This window comes from Polyodon spathula, chromosome 3 (genome assembly GCF_017654505.1).
Source record: "Polyodon spathula isolate WHYD16114869_AA chromosome 3, ASM1765450v1, whole genome shotgun sequence".
Taxonomy (NCBI): Eukaryota; Metazoa; Chordata; class Actinopteri; order Acipenseriformes; family Polyodontidae; genus Polyodon; species Polyodon spathula.
In genome coordinates, this window is record NC_054536.1 from 55037113 (window position 1) to 55054644 (window position 17532).

At 41.1% G+C, this 17532-nt stretch overlaps 1 protein-coding gene across 1 annotated transcript in view; it reads right to left on the reverse strand.

Moving 5' to 3' along the window:
• LOC121313195 (purine nucleoside phosphorylase-like) overlaps positions 1-13372 on the reverse strand; it is a 35591-nt gene extending 22219 nt beyond the window's left edge. Inside the window, exons 1-3 of the mRNA XM_041245499.1 lie at positions 13268-13372; positions 11569-11744; positions 931-1034 (exon numbers count right to left, since the gene is read on the reverse strand). Coding sequence (XP_041101433.1) covers positions 931-1034; positions 11569-11744; positions 13268-13290 — 303 coding nt within the window. The 5' untranslated portion in view covers positions 13291-13372. The remainder of the gene's footprint in view (positions 1-930; positions 1035-11568; positions 11745-13267) is intronic.
• Positions 13373-17532: the final 4160 nt, after the last annotated feature.

Sequence of the window (17532 nt, forward strand, 5' to 3'; positions counted from 1 at the left end):
GGCACAAAATAATGGCAGATTAAAAACTGAAAAGAACGAAGCAGAGCAAATAAGAGTATTTCAAAGTATTTCAAAGTTAGACGAGATTAGACAAAGATGATTAGACTTGTGAATTTTATTCTAATATTTAAACGGCTTAAACTTGTTTTCTGTCTTTCCCCAAACACGCTAATCGCATGATCACTGTGTTCGCTAACCGGCTGCTCTCCATCCAGACATTTTTAGCCAATCACAGCCAGTCCTGGCTGACGGCTGACGGCTGGCTGCTACTGCGCATGTGCACGGCAGATTTGGGCGGTCACGTGAGAGGGGTAAAATGAAATGCATATCATCCAGAAGAAGGGAAGCGCAATTCATTAATAAGAGAGACCGGGGGTTCGGCGAGCCAGCGAACACTGTTAACTGGACGTCCCTGATACAGGCTCAAAGAAACAGAAGAGAAGAGATAGAAGGGGAGAGAAGAAAGAATAATTAACACAAGTGAATACAGAGAACAAAAATAATACACTTGTTGTGTTAATTTTTACTTTTTCTCTCTTTTCATTTTTGTTTATTATTCTTTCTTCGATTCATTTGAGCCACAATGTATGAGTCACTCAGCATTTGGCTCGCGAGCCACGGTTTGGCCACTTCTGCCATAGACACTCATGGTCGTACGTGTGTAGTCCAGGTTTATTAACATAAAAGAGACAACAAAAAAAAAAAAGCTCACTAGTGTAGTGAGGATTTTATAATCATGTCATGTTCATAAACTAAAGACAAGCCAGACATCTGTGGATAGCCATGTTTGAAAACAAAGCTAACAATTAAATGGCACATCTTTGAAAGCTACAGAATGTGCTCCTTATGATTACTGTATAAATTTCAAAGTAACTTCAAAGCTATTGGTCTTTGTTGCAGGCTGTTTGTGCTCATAATACGTCACCTCACCTTACAAAGTGAATATCCTTCATACAGGTGGAATCTGCTTTGCATGAAGATGCATGACTTTTCCTTCAAATCCCCAAACACCAAACATCCTTCATTCCCAGGCACTGCAGAAGAAACAGATCATCAAGAGATAGTCATCAATATTTACCACAAAATACAGTACAGGAGAAAGAAGGACCTAAAAAATAATATCATCATACAAATAAAACACACTCAAGATGGAACAGTTCCTCATCCACGAGACAAATGTAATCAACATATGTGTACCCTAAAAGCACACTACAATATCGAACACTTCAATACATTCTGTATGGAAATGTACATACAGTAGTTACCAATCCTGTCAGGCAGCACAGTGTATTACATGCAATAACAATTCATTTATTACAGTATGTGTGGCTACATATGCTGTGGCTGATATAACAGTACAATTTAAATGAGAAAGAGTACTAATGTCTAATTTTGAAAGGTCTGCCATTTGCAGTCTGTGTCCATTCTTCTTCAGCGCTAACCCCTAGGCTAAACCACTGAGATGCATCTGTCAATCTTAAACCCTTCTGCAAGAATTGAGCAACTGGATATCAGGAGAGAAAACAACGAGCTGCTCTCCTTAAGCTATAGCGATTGTTTGAACCCCTGTTGGGATCATTATTACTGGATGCCACCGTAAGGATTTAAATCACCTTAAGGTGCTAAAATCAAAAACAGTTTGAGAACCTAGGATTCTGCATTTAGAACTAACACCACACTGACATTTGAGTGAGTAAAGGTATTAAGAAATGAGGAAATATATACATGCATCATAATTTCTTACCCATGCTTTTATATACTAAATCTCTTAAACAAAGGTGTATAAATAAATTAATAAATAAACAAATTACAAACTGAATCTGTAGCATTGTTTACAGAGGCTACATTTATCACTGTTACACCCAGGTAATCTTTTCCCCCTTAGGTATTATGGGTAAAACATTCTGGTTTCTTTTGTTATATGTCACTTTAAATGTTTCCAAATTGGCACGATATTTATAAAGCATTACCTTTTGTGGGCTTGCTGAGTTAAATAGGTCAGTGTCAAGAAAAGATGAGCTGATTGAATCAGCTCTCGCACTTAAGAGGCTGGAAATGGACAAATGAATTCAGCTAGGAATGGAGTACCAACTTGATTAAGTCTGGAGCCTAAATATTAATTTGAAGGCTGGATCTAATAGAAAATGAATAAAATATACAAACCTGCTTCTGTATATTTAATTTCTGGCACTGAAATTCTGAATACTGAAATACTCTCAAATTCAGATAAGGACATGGGTTGTTTTAATTAACCGGGAAATAGTTACACGGTTTTGTAATTATTTTATAAGGTTCATATTAATTTGCACACTGAACGTGTCTAACTATTCTAACAAACACAAGACCAGGTTTGCCATCTCTAAGCATTAAAAGCACTATGTTATTATTGGAATATGGAGATGTATTTCCATGGGGAGAATGATTCAGCCACCATAGATGAATAAACATTTGATGATAATTAAAGGAAATTTTCTAGGGAGATAAAGGTAATAAATGCAGAAATCAACCCAGGTTATGTGTGGCAATGAGCCTCAAATAACATTTTACTGTATTTAATCAAATTGTGGTGTGCAATAAACAAAACATGTAATGTAAATATGTGTCTTTCCACTGAATAAATGTCATTTTGTCCCATAAAACGATTATGTAGCCTAGTCATCAAAAGGCTCAGCAGATATTGCTCTGCTGGGACAATTGCAAAATAAATTCATATTAATTTTTAAATATGATTTATTGGTTAATACCATCATTCAAATGTACTTGTCAAGGTAATGTTAATTATCAGCTGGTCTGATTGTTATCATCACATTCATGTAGGTCAGTGTTTGTTTAGTAACCCCAGTCTTAAAACCCCAAAACAAATAAAATCCACCCTCATACCTTCTACTTCAATTTTGCTTTACTATTCTCAAATCTGAGTGGAGCTTAACAGTAAAAAGAGGCACATTTGTCATTTAAAATGTATTTAAAAAATCTTGCTGGGCAGCAAAGATTTTAATGGTTTTGTAATGTGGAATAATGACCACTAGCAACTAGGTTGAGACTTCCAATCTCATTTTAATTTAACTTAAACCAAGATTTGAATCCAGGTCTGCAGAGGTGAAAGGCAAGAGAGGCTAGTTAGTGCACTCAGCCAACAGTTTACTCCACATTATTTACAGCTTGGCTCCAATACCCTGATGTTAAGGTCAATAATGGAGCCTTTTCAGCAAGTAGCCTTTTTGTTAACTGGCAATGACACAGTTCCATTGAAAAACAGGGTTTAGCATGATCGAAACATTCTTATCAGGAAACAAAAGCTAGCCTGTCACATTGAAAATGCACATGGTTTCCCCAGGATGATAGTGACTTTGGTTAGTAGTGAGCTAAATTATACAAGATGCTTTATAACACTGTCAATCTAATACTTGCAGCTGTCTTGATTATATAAAAGCTGCAGGTTGGGATTTAGCGCAGGTACTGTGCTAATTAACCTTGGATATATAAATTGGTATCTGAAAAACCACTTCAGTCTAAGCAAAACTGAGTTAGAGTCCAGAACAGGCAGATGTCACTTTTATCCCGTGATTTGCTGAAGATTTCCACTGAGGCTTTATTGTGATTTGCAAGTTCATTTTACTTAGCTTATTAATATTGACTAAATAGTTTGAGTAGCTTGTTCCACATTGCTAGTACTTAATCTGGTAGGGTGTGGCTACTTTCCTTTTGAATTGCCCTGTGAATTGGTTCAGATTGGCACAGGTACTGTGCCAAACCTTGGATATATAAATTAGTATCTGAAGAACAGCTGTGCTGTTTTTCATGGGTCCAGAACAGGGGTAAGTCACTCATAGCCTATGTTATATATTTACCTTTTGTTTTTACTCAGTTCTCACCATTTTTTTAATCTGCTGTCTTCCTTGTTAAATTATTACAACTCCTATTTATTTATTGTCTTCCACACATAATGGATTCCGAAATGCGTGCGTTGATCTGTATCTCTTGTAAAATGTATATGGTGGTCAACACATTTGAATTTAATTTAAGGGAGCCTTCATTTGCAAGAAGTGCTCTGTCACATATTTTTTAATGCAGAAGGATGCCAAACTTGAAAAAACAATCTGGAATACATAGAAGCATAAACAAAAATGAGCGGTTAATTGAAAATAGTTTTAATAAAATTAATAACACTTTGTTAGTTTTGGACACTGCAGGTGAGACTGAAAAAGACTCTTAAATTTATAATTGTCCCCTGCTCTATGTGACGTTTCAGTGCCACAGCATGACAGTGGAACTGTATGGGTAGAGGGACCTGAGCAGGTACATATGGATGAAAGGCAGGAGGTGAGTGGGGACTGAGTAACTGTTAGAAAAAAATATAAAGAGGAGGATGACACCCAGCAGTCAACAAGTAGAGGAGATTGATCCAGCTAATAGATTCCAAGCACTTAGCAATGACTTCCTAGTGCTGGATGAAAACAGGGGTGAGATGTTGTTAGTAGGTGATTCATTTATATGCATTGTCAACAGTGATTTTAGCCATAAAAATCCCATAAATAGGCTAGTTACCTGCCTCCCTCGAACAGAAGTAAAGGATATTGAATCAAGAGTGCACATGTTATTAAAATGACAAAAAAGAGTCTGTGGTCATTGTACATGCTGGCACAAATGATATGAGTAACAGAACATTTGAGATTCTGAAATCAGGACTGCTGTAAAAGTTAGGATGCGAAATTATTCTCAGGTCTACTACCTGTTGTTGGTGGTGGGGATTACTATTCTTCTTTTTTTCCAAAAAGCTTGCTCTACTGGGCAGGGAGGTTGACTTGCTACTGTTTTCCAGTATCTTATGGGAACAGAATGCTAATTCAATATATGAGAGCTACTATATGCTCTCTTGATTCTACTCCTACAAAACTATTAAAAGATGTTCTTTGTGTATTAATAACCACATTTAAAAACTGATAAATGGTTCACTTTCCTCCAGAATAGTTCCCTCAGCACTTAAGGTAGCTGTGGTAAAGCATACCCTTAACACAATTTGGACCCTAAAGTCCTCAATAAGCCAATCTGCCACCTACCATTCTTAGATAAGGTTATGACAGAGTTGTTGCAACTCAGTTACAAAGAATACTCTTAATGGTATATTCAAACAATTTCAGTCTGGCTTTTCATGCTGCACATAGCACCGAGACGGCCCTTTTCAGAGTTGTGAACAATCTGGTGATAGACTCTGACTCGGGCTTTCCATGAGTATTAATTATTCTTGATCTAGGTGCTGCCTTTGATTCTGTAGACCATTCCATCCTACTAAATCATCTTGAAAGCACAGTAGGACTGTCTGGCCTTGTCTTATCATGGGTCAAATCTAATCTTTCTGATAGGTTTCAGTTCGTCTCTATTGGGGACATAAAATCGGCATTATCGGAAGTTGTCTGTGGTGTTCCACAGGGCTCCATTCTAGGTCCCTTGCTGTTTTCATTATATATGCTATCGTTAGGTGACATTATCCGCAGTCATTGATGAACTTCCATTGCTATGCTGATGATACCCAGCTATATTTGTCCTTAAAACCAGGAATTTCTTCTGCCTGGGTGTTATTAGCTACTTGTCTTACAGACACCAAGTGTTAGATGTCACAATGTTGAATTCCGATAAAACAGAGGTTATGCTAGTGGGATCACAGAACCAATTTAAAGGAAATGTGGGATTACAATGTGCTCGACCGCTGCAGTCTCTCATCAAAACTTAAACTAGAAATTCAGAGTTTGGGGTCATCTTTGATCCTGATCTATCATTTGAGACTCATATTAGGGAAGTTACTAAAGTATCTTTTTACCATTTGAGAAATATAGCTAAACAATTATTTCCATATCTGATGCCGAGAGACTAATGCATGCCTTTGTTTCATCTAGAATTGATTATTGTAATGCACTTTTTTCTGGTGTCTCAAAACATGTGGTATCCCGCTTCCAGCTTGTTCAGAATACAGCCACTAGAATTCTAACAAAAACCAGGAAAAGTGAACATATTACTCCTGTTTTGGCCTCTTTTCTCTGACTCACTGTGCAGTATAGAATTGATTTTAATATTTTGCTGTAACTTACAAGGCTCTGAATGGATTATCACCTAGTTATTTGCAAGAGTTACTGACCCTCTAATCTTCCAAACCGCACTCTGAGATCACAGGATGCAGGGCTGCTGGTTATTCCTAGGGTCAACAAAAGCAACATGGGAGTGTCACAAAGACGGCCGGAGTGGGTGGCGTCAGACCAGAGCCAAAAAATAAGCAACAGAGAGAGGTGGAGTTTGGTGGAGTTGAGCGAATGGTCTCGCTCAGCATTTAATGAATGAACAGCAGACAGAAAATAAACGGTTGTAACAAACAAAAGCAGGACACAGCACTTTCACCAAAATAAACAGACAAACAAAAGAGACTAAACAAAACCTGGTGATCAGATATTTAACTACAACTACTATTATTATTATTATTATTATTATTATTATTATTATTATTATTATTATTACCTCCGTCTCCAATCCCATTCTCCACTCACCAAACACACAACCCTGAGTATGTGAAAACATGCTGCTTTTATGCAGCTGTACCGAGACTCGACTGCTAATCAATCATTTAATTGGAGTCGCGGTACAACTGCACATGAATTACTAAAGTGCAATTCCCCGTGCTCACATATTATTACTTTTTACTTGCATGTGAAGTGCTGTGCAATCCTCGTGCCTAAATACAAATATACATTTTAAACACTCGTGTTACAAAGACCCGTTTATATCCCGTGTACCAATGACTATACACCAACATTAACACACAACATACAATACACACAGGGGCGGGCACTTTGCCTCAGGGAGGTAGGTCTTTTTCTTGTAGAGCTCCTAAGTTATGAAATGCTCTGCCTTCATTTGTCAGGGAAGCTGGGTCCGTTATAGTCAAGTCAAGACTAAAAAAGCACTTTTATAAAATGGCTTTCTTATCTTAGTGGGTTTTAATTTAATGAAGCTCACTTACTCGTCTGGCAGACGTAATGGCTATTAAAAATCCCACCTTCAATGAAACAGGACACAGTTCTGCTGACGCCATGGGCTGGAATGGGGGATCCGTAAGGGCCCGCAGTACCAGTTCTAGATCCCACTTTGGGACCATACTTTTCGTGGGAGGACAAAGCCTCTGAGCCCCTTTAAGAAACTGCACTGCCAGGAAATGTGCCCCAGGGGACACCGAGTCAATTTTGTCGTGGCACACTGATATTGTTGCCAGGTATACCTTCAAAGTGGACACTGATTTTCCTGCATCAAATAAGTGCAGATATTTTCTGTGCGCGGGACGGATTGGGACATGAAAGTAGGCGTCTTGCAGGTCGATCGATGTGAACCAGTCACCTGATTGGACGGACTGGAGGATACGCTGTGCTGTCAACATGTTGAACTTCCTCTGTTTGAGGAACAAGTTGAGGACCCTGAGGTCCAGAATTGGTCTGAAACCACTGTCCCTTTTGGGCACCAGGAAGTACCTGGAATAAAAGCCGCTGAGGGCATCCCTTGGACTTATCAGGTGTACAACGTTCTGCTGTTGAAGATTGGCAATCTCCTGTTGAAGGAGTATCGTTCTCGCTGGTTCGACGGTGGTAAGGAGCTCACCCTTGAAGTGTGGCGGACCTATGCAGAATTGTAGAGCGTACCTGTGTCGCATAGTCGATAGAACCCCAGAGTCCTGGGTGCAGCCTTGCCATGGGCCATTACCGTTGGTCAGTCCGGTTGTGGGGGGGTTTGGAGGCAGCTGAGGCCCCTCAGGTCCCTTACCGCTGGCTCTGCCTCTGCCTGCTTGTCTACTCTGGAGTCGAGGGCGGTGTTCAGACCCTTTTACCCCAGTGGGCTCTGACAGTAAGCCAGAAGGCGCAAAAACTTGGAGGCGACCTCCGTGGCCTTGTGGGACCTCTCAAGGCTCACATCAATGGTTGCCCAAAATGTCTGCCCCGGTGTAATGGGGGCATCCAGTAGTGCCACCTTCTCGGTCTACACAACCTTGGCTTGCATGTTGTGGGCGCCCTTTCTGCTGGAGGAAGTGGTTCCCCTTTCCCTCCTGTTCTGTCGGCCAGGGATGTCCGTGGTTGCAGCTGCACACTGCATTAGTGCACTGAACTCTTCCCTCTGCGACTCATGTGTCCAGGGCGGTAAGGAGCCCCCCACCATGTCCAACCTGTAGCTGGGTCTGAGAAGTCCGATCTCTATGCCGTGAAGGACAGCTCGCCTGGGCTAGGAGTTCTAGGTAGTGCGGATGGGGAACGAGACTGTAGGGGCTGGGACTGCCTGGTTGTAGGGGGCAGTCTGCCCTGTGATTTCAGTAGGGTCTTCAGCATGGTCTGCTGAGCTCTTAGAGTCTCTGCTTGCTCCGCGAAGTACCGCTCGGCTGAGCTTGGGCACCTTCGAAGTGACTGTGACGGGGATAATCTGTGCCTGCATGGGGAAGGGGAGCGGTGCCTGCGGGGCGACCGACTGTCCCCTGGTGAGCATCCCCACAAGCGGTACCGCCTCGGCGGTGACCATCTCACCTCCTCTGAGAGGTATCTGCGCCTCTGTACCGGTGGTGGGAAGGGGAGGGTGACCCAGCTGTGCGTGAGAGCTCCCTGGTCACTGTAGCAGGGGGTTTCTGGAGGACCTCTGCAGAGGCTCTTGGACCACTGATTTCATTCTCCCATGGCTCGAGGAAAGAGACTCTGCTGGAGAAAGGGCTGCTCTCTGTCTTTTAGTTCTCCTTGAGAACTTTCTGCAGGGAGAGTAGTCCAGCTCACCTACCAGTGCTTTGGCTGCATGTTCTGGCCCTAGGCATCTGACACAGGACTGGTGCTCGTCCTGCATGGGCAGCTTCGCCGCGCTGCGGAGGACCCAGTCGACTGGACCGACATGGCTTTGCAGGCAAAGCTGCTGAGCTCGGTGACAATAGGAGCGCGGTTGGTGCCAGCTGTAGACGCTTCCAAGTGATTCACCGGTACCGAATCAGTTGGTGCTAGGATCTGCATCGAGGAGAGCGCTGTCGGTGCCGAGCAGTTGGTGCCAAGTCAATCGGAGCCAAGGTCGGTGCTGATGTGTAGTGTGCTGGGGGCAGTCGGTGCTGGGGTGTAGGTGGCTCGGAAGATGTTTACACCTGTACCGAGTCAATTGGGGACCGGGTAGGCGCTGTTTTTCTCAACCTCACAAATCGGCGGGAAAACCGCGGTCGATGCCAGGGTATGCAACCGATTCAGTCGGCGTAGTCGCTGAGGGCATGTGCAGCCATGCTAGGAAAGCCCGAGGCTTGAGAGGGGTGCTAGGCCCAAGCTTTTTTTTGTTTTTTGTTTTTTTTGGTTTTGGTTGCTTTGACCAATTAAATCGATGTAGATGACGACACCGCGAGCCTGCAGAGTCTCCTTTCAGCACTACAACAGCTCCCCAAGCGGTATATCAACTACAGTGCAGTGAAAAAGAATAATGGCCGCTCACCAATCCCTCATGAGGAGTCTAAACCAGCTCTAGTCATAAACTGATGAGAGAATTAGGCGAGAGCACTCTTAACAAAACTCAAGAGCGTGATTTTACCGTGGAATCCAATAAATTTGTCGGTAAAAACCAAAAAAATCAGTCAAATTCAGTACAAGAAAGTTATCACAATCTGTGACCTGTCTCAGTGGAGTAAGAGAGAAAATGGCGATATGTTACTGTGAGGACGTCCCTCTTCAACAGGAGGTGGGGGGGGGGGGACTTCCCCCTCACAGCAGGGCCCTGATAGGGCAGCTTTTTCATATATGCTCATTGATTGACGGTCAGAGGGGTCGTTCCCATTTGGTAATGGTTGTCATTCCATTGAAAGGGAACTGCTATTAGCTGCTGCATTGTTGCTACTATATCATGTATTACGCATTTTCACTGTATTTAATGTATTATTTTTACTGTATAGCATGTATTATGCATTTCTCTGTATTTAAAGTGTTATTGATTTTTTGTTGTTACTGCATCTTGTAAAGTGCTTTGTGATGGTGGTCTACTATGAAAGGCGCTATATAAAATAAAGATTGATTGATTGAAGGAGTCCTGCTTCTTGTGTTAACTTTGGATATAATGACAATTGTCATTGTTCCTAAACAGTAATTGTGTTCACCGACAAATAAATACACAGTACCAAAATAATAAACAACCATTTTGCATGTGCACAAGCACCAACAGTGACTCTCTTTTATTGTGCAGTTAGCAGCAAATCAATATGTCTATTACTCTATTAATTGCTTTACTTCCAAGGATAATCAAAAGCTATAAACGAAAAGAACGACAGGACTGGTATTTAGCAATGCGTAACCAAAGATTACTTTGTCCGACTGACACGGACTGTGGCAATTCTGGGTCATGTCTTTCGGTCTGTGCAACGCACCAGCCACCTCTGAGCGACTCATGGAGCTGGTATTGATTGGTATACCGTGCTCGGCCTGTGTACTTGGACAACTTGCTGGTTCATGTCACCACCTTCGAAGAAGCTCTGGAGAACCTGCGGGAGGTACTGGACCGGATCCGGGCTGCTGGCCTGAAGCTACATCCAGGGAAGTGCCATTTAATGTGATGGGAGGTGAAGTTCATGGGGCATGTGGTGAGCTCCGAAGGGGTGGCCACTGACCCGGCAAAGGTGGAGGCCATTCAAAACTGTCCCACCCCCACCTCGGTGCGTCAAGTGAGGGGATTTGTAGGGTTGGTTTCCTATTACCGTCGATTTCTCCAGGGTTTCACAGACATAGCCCAGCCACTCCATCAATTAACAGAATAGGGGAGGCGGTACAAGTGGACAGAACAGTGCGACAAGGTCTTTGGCTGACTAAGAATCGCCATGGCCTGGGCCTCTGTGTTGGCCTATCCATACCCTACCCTCCTGTTCACCATGGACACAGATGCCAGTGATCTCAGTATTGGGGGCATTCTATATCAAGGGGGAAGAGATTGACAAAGGTCCGCCAACCCTCGTGGGAAGAGGTGTCCCCCCTGCTGCACAGGGTGAAAGGGCTCAGCGGTCAGTGGGTCAACCTACTGTGGGCTGTCCGAGTGCAGAGAGCTGCAGGCTTTTATTTACTATGGCCGAGGGGTTAAATAAATCAATTCTCTCATTACCCCTCTGCCACAATCTGCACAAGGTTTTCTTGATTAGCAAGAAACCTCGCCTCTGCCACAATCTGCACAAGGTTTTCTTGATTAGCTGCCAACCTCGCCTCTGCCAGAACATATTTAAACAAAACAAAAATGCACGGCTTTCGTCGTCATATTGAAATACAATAAATCATAAAACACAAATACAAAATAACACAAATGAGACACAGGGGCGCAGGGGGGGAGACCCTGTTCTAAAATAAAAACAAAACAATAACATGGCGGATGGCACCTCGATCGTCCTCAACATACAAAAACATTATATAGCAGGGCTTTGCCCTGCCCCCTTTTCATGTACAGGGCTCCTGGCCCTGTTACACACACACCTGACAGTTTTCTCTTTCATTAACTTGTTCAATGGCAATGTTAGTGTAAAACAGAAACTGCACAATCAAAATATTGTTTTACCTGTGCTCACAGGAAAGTTAGGAATGTCCTCATAACGAAATGTTTCCTTGTTTGTGACTGAATCAGCAAGAAGCCCCAACCCAGATCCACAGATAACAGCAATTTTAGGCCTGTGCCTGGTCTTGTTGAGGAGCCATTCAGCTGTACACTTGTAGTCATCAAACGAGCAGCAGCAGCTAATCAAAACATGAACGTAGTATTAGTCATGTACAGTGCTCAACAGTCTATATTCACCCAGTTTGTTTTTTTTCAATGGGATCATATTGGATATAAACTAAACTGCAATGACCCAACTACTGTAAGAAATATGAATATGGTAAATTGTTCACACCCTGTCTCTGGCCAGCTGATGGTTTAAAGAGTTCTACTGTCATTTACCTTAATGTGCTGCTCCAGCGTGTGGTTTGTGATTATTAAAGTATATCAAGTGTTGACAAAGAATATTACAATCCTCAAAAAACTACAGACCACAGTGGTATGCCGTGGCTATGTGTCAGACCCTGCAGACCTGTTTAATTAAGAATGCTCGTGGAGCCTTTTTCAGTGGACGATTAGACACCTGCATGTCCTCACAGTCACACAAAAACCTGGCAATATCTCAGTGGCTACAAAACACTGAAGAATCAAAGTGTACATCAGATAAAGGGAGACTGCAAAGACTAGAAACAATAAACACAAGAAAACACTGTATTCAAATGTATATATTAAAAACAATAATAATAAATAAATTGAATATAAAAGAATACATGGATTGCAGAAAAGCCAATCACAGCTGTGGTGAAAGACAACTGACTACAGCAACAGTTATGTCTCCAGAGCTAAAGTTAATGCTATGAACCGATTATTTATTTATTTTTTTTGTGTAAAACAGGCATTTACAGTATCTACTACATTTCACTGAACACTAAACAACCATTTTAAAATCAACTCAGTATGCTTTTATGAAGGGCTGTGTGTGATGTCACAATAGGGCATGAATACCACTAGACACAGCTTGCAAGCACTACATGCAATGAGGTGACCTTCTATCAATGATATTTCTTAGCAGAAAACCCACTAAAGAAGGCCATGAGCCTTTTAATGTATCTACCTGTAGTTCTTCAGTATTTACAGAAATATTGTAAAATTAAACAAGCTACCTGTATTTACCAAATTGTGCACTTGCAAATAATTAAGCTCTTAAATCTATTATTAGTTGAGTTTTTAGGGTATTCTCAGGGAACATTTTATGTTAAAAATCAGTGCCTAAACCTGTTTCATTCCCCTACCATTTTAAAGCCGCATGAAAAATTTCAAGTGAATTATCAACCCGTTCAATAGTTATAAGCTGCACAAGCTCTCCGAGAAACAAACAATTATCTTTCCAAACAAGAAAATGCATTTTCCACAGAAAAATGTATAACACACTGTAAAGAATATAAGATTATTAATACTTAATGCTTCATACACTTGCAGTATGTGGAATAGATATCATATGTATTCATATTTAATATAATCTCTCCATGTTATATAGTTTCCTTTTTTTTTTTTAAAGGAACTGTGCCACTGTATGAATTATTTATCTGTGTTACATGCATATCTATCTACTTGCCTGACAGTTCCTCTCAGTTTCTTTCTCAGTAACAAAATCGCTATTAAACACCATGTGTAATAATAATAATAATAATAATAATAATAATAAATAATAATAATAGTTTACCATGGGTTCTCTTTAGCGTGCATGATTCAAGTAGAACGCCAGACTGGGCCAAATAGATTGTTTGAAAATGAAGGTAACTGAGCACAGGGCAGCTTGATCTGGAGGAGACCCTTTTCATTGGTTGAATAAGAGGTGAAGGAACTCAGTTCCAGGAACATTTCCATCTGGGTTAGTTAAACCTGACCTGTTCTGAACAGGTTGTATGAAGCCAGAACAGTTTGCCAAAAAATCTTGTTGACATGGTAACTTTAAATTAAACAAGTCTGGACTTTGTTTCTCAGTACTATCCAACAAAGCATCTGCTGAGCTGGAAAAATGTAATCATTAGACAAGAACAACAATAAAAATGTCCTCCTGTGTTCAGCCGTGAAGCTTCAAGACTCAATAAAGAACAAACATGTTATTTGTTCTGGTGAGCTCTCAGTAATAGTAGTGTCCTTAAAGGCCCCTGTAAAATAACTTTCATGTTTTAGAACAGTTCTGCGAGCTCTGGTAAAATCATATTTGATGGATGGTAAAGCAAGCATGTTGAATCCCTGGGATCTATGGCAGGGCACGGTAAAACCATGATTCAGTTGGGTCAAGAACTATAAACAATATTAGAAAATGCAAAATTATGACTAGAGTATTTCATCCCATGGGGGCTGGTTAGCCACCCTAGCAAGCAGTATCCAGCTTGCGGTTTCAGATTGAACAGGATGTTTGAGACAACCTCTTGAGGTTCCTAATACAGTAAGATGGAAAACATTTCTAGAGTCAGCACGAGTGGGAGCAGAAGATGACTCCAGTTTAGATAAGAAGATTAACAGCTTAGGAAAGGAAATGAACATGACAATGAATACTACTTTACAACTGACACCCCAATTGTGCAGCTCAAGATCTGCAGTGAGAGCTCTAGGACAAGATGTGGCACTCCAGGTTTGTACCTGTCGCAGTCTTCCCAGCGACAGCGAGTGGAAGCGACAGCGAGTGGGAGAAGTACAGGCGTGGAAAAGTACAGAGCAGTTTCAAAGCAGTTTGAAAGCAGGTTGACGGCTGCAGAAGAAACTAAACTTCAAAAAAAAAAACCCTCAACATGGTCTTCAAGCCAGTAATCTGTGACACCTGCTTGATGTGGGAAATCCGAGAAAACCCAGCGGCGCTAAACCAAGTGTGCGTAAAGTGCCGCACGATCCAGGATTTGCATAAACTAGTAAGTATGCTAGAAATGGAGCTGGAAGAAGTGAGACAGCAACAGGATCTTGAGGAACTGGCACACCCACAATTCATGGAAGTCTGCATCACCCCTAACAGACTGAAAGCCACCAGGGAGATAGAAGGTCAGAACAGCTGGGTTCAGGTAGGCAGAAGCAGGGAAAAAAAGAAACTTCGTCAAACACAACCACCAGAAATCAAAACAACCAACAGATTTGAGTCACTTCAGAATTGTGATGAGCAGAACCAACAACAAGAGAATGAAAGGAACAACATCCAGGACCCTATTGACAGTGGTGACCAGACAGCAAAAAGAAGGGAGGTCATGATTGTTGGGGACTCCATATTGAGAAACACAGCAAGTTCAATTCGCAGTTTGGACCCCCTTACTATAACAGTGTGCTGCCTTCCGGGAGCCTCGGTCAAGCACATCACTGAGAACGTGGACAGGCTCCTAGAACGAACAGGAGACGACCCGGTAGTAGTCGTCCACATCGGTACAAACAACATTGGAAGAGACAGACCAAAATCCCTGCAAAACAAATTCAGAGAGCTAGGAAGGAAATTAAAAGAGAAAACCAAAACTGTGGTATTTTCTGGTATACTACCCGCACCTTGCAAAGGACCATATGGACAGCTGGAAATAATTAATCAAAACGAATGGCTGAAGACGTGGTGCACACGGGAAGGCTTCACCTATCTTGATCATTGGACCACATTCTACAACGAGGACTATCTGTATAGACGGGATGGACTGCATTTAAATAACAAGGGAACTAGTCTACTCGGAGAAAAGATCCTCGAGCAGGTTCGGAAGCATTTAAACTAGAAAGGAAGGGGGGAGAAATCAACAAAAAAACAGAAGGGAGACCGCATCAAAACAAGAACAACAACTCAGGTAAGACAACCATTAAATGTATTTATCTAAATGCTAGAAGTATCAGAAACAAAATTCTAGAACTTGAAGCTACTGCACTAACAGGTAACTATGATGTGATAGGTGTTACAGAAACGTGGTTATCTGAGAGTGATGGGGACGAATATAATATTTGTGGGTATACACTGTATAGGAAAGACAGGCAGGACAGAAGAGGAGGAGGGGTAGCGCTATACATAAGAAACAGTCTTGAAGCCCAGGTGTTAAACCTGGACAAAGAAAATAAAACCGAATCAATATGGGTCAGAATAACAGACAAAAATTCAAAAGGCATAATAATAGGAGCATGCTATAGACCGCCAGATTCAGACGGTGAGCACAATAATCTGTTATACAATGACATTAGAAATGTGTGTAGCAAAGGAGAAGCCATACTAATGGGGGATTTCAACTTCCCCCAAATAAAATGGGAAAACCCGGTGGGTAGCGCGAAGGATGAAATAGAAATGGTGGAAATGACAAATGACTGCTTCCTAACACAATTTGTGAAGGCACCGACTAGAGGGGAGGCATGCCTTGATTTAGTCTTTTCAAATAACGAAGATAGAATAACTAAAACAGAGGTCAGAGAACCACTGGCAAACTCAGACCACAACATGGTCTCATTTGAAGTGTTTTTTAAATCCCCAAAAGTAAAGACTAAAGCTAAGGTTTACAATTTTAGAAAAGCAAACTATGAAGGTATGAAACAGAGACTAACAGAAGTAGATTGGAGTAAAATAGAGAAAACACCCACAGAAGAAGGATGGTTGTTCTTCAAAAATGTAGTACTAGAGGCGCAAAACAATTATATCCCTAAAGTAGACAAATCTAAATGTAAAACTAAATTGCCAAAATGGTTTAATAGATCAATTAAAAAAAATATTCAGCGAAAAAAGGCACTTTACAGAGCATTAAAAAAGGACCAAAAAGAAAGTACGCAGAAAGAGTACACAGAACTGCAAACGCAAGTCAAAAAGGAAGTTAGAAAGGCCAAGAGAGAAATAGAAATGAACATTGCTAAGGGAGCTAAAACCAATTCCAAAAATGTTTTTCCAATATTACAACAGCAAGAGAACATTCAAAGAGGAGATTAAATGTTTAAGAGATACAAATGGCAAAATCGTAGAGGAAGAAAAAAAAATAGCAAATATGTTAAATGATTACTTTTCACAAGTTTTTACAAAGGAAGATACTGACAACATGCCCCACATGTCATCCAGTTCCTATCCAGTTTTAAATAACTTTAGCATAACTGAGGCAGAAGTGTTAAAGGGACTAGGAGCTCTTAAAATAAACAAATCCCCTGGGCCGGATGAGATCCTCCCAGTAGTACTCAAAGAAATGAAAGAAGTAATTTACAAACCGCTAACCAAGATCATGCATCAGTCTCTTGACACAGGGGTGGTACCGACAGACTGGAAAATTGCAAACGTAATACCGATCCACAAAAAGGGAAACAAAACTGAACCAGGTAACTACAGACCAGTAAGCCTGACTTCTATTATATGCAAACTTATGGAAACTATAATAAGATCCAAAATGGAAAATTACCTATATGGTAACAGGGTACTGGGAGACAGTCAACATGGTTTTAGGAAAGGGAGATCGTGCCTAACTAACTTGCTTGATTTTTTTTGAGGATGCAACATCGATAATGGATAATTGCAAAGCATATGACATGGTTTATTTAGATTTCCAGAAAGCTTTTGACAAAGTCCCGCACAAAAGATTAATTCTCAAACTGAACGCAGTTGGGATTCAAGGAAACACATGTACATGGATTAGGGAGTGGTTAACATGTAGAAAACAGAAAGTACTGATTAGAGGAAAAACCTCAGAATGGAGTGTGGTAACCAGCGGTGTACCACAGGGATCAGTATTAGGTCCTCTGCTATTCCTAATCTACATTAATGATTTAGATTCTGGTATAGTAAGCAAACTTGTTAAATTTGCAGACGACACAAAAGTAGGAGGAGTGGCAAACACTGTTGCAGCAGCAAAGGTCATTCAAAATGATCTAGACAAGATTCAGAACTGGGCAGACACATGGCAAATGACATTTAATAGAGAAAAGTGTAAGGTACTGCACGCAGGAAATAAAAATGTACATTATAAATATCATATGGGAGATATTGAAATTGGAGAAGGAATC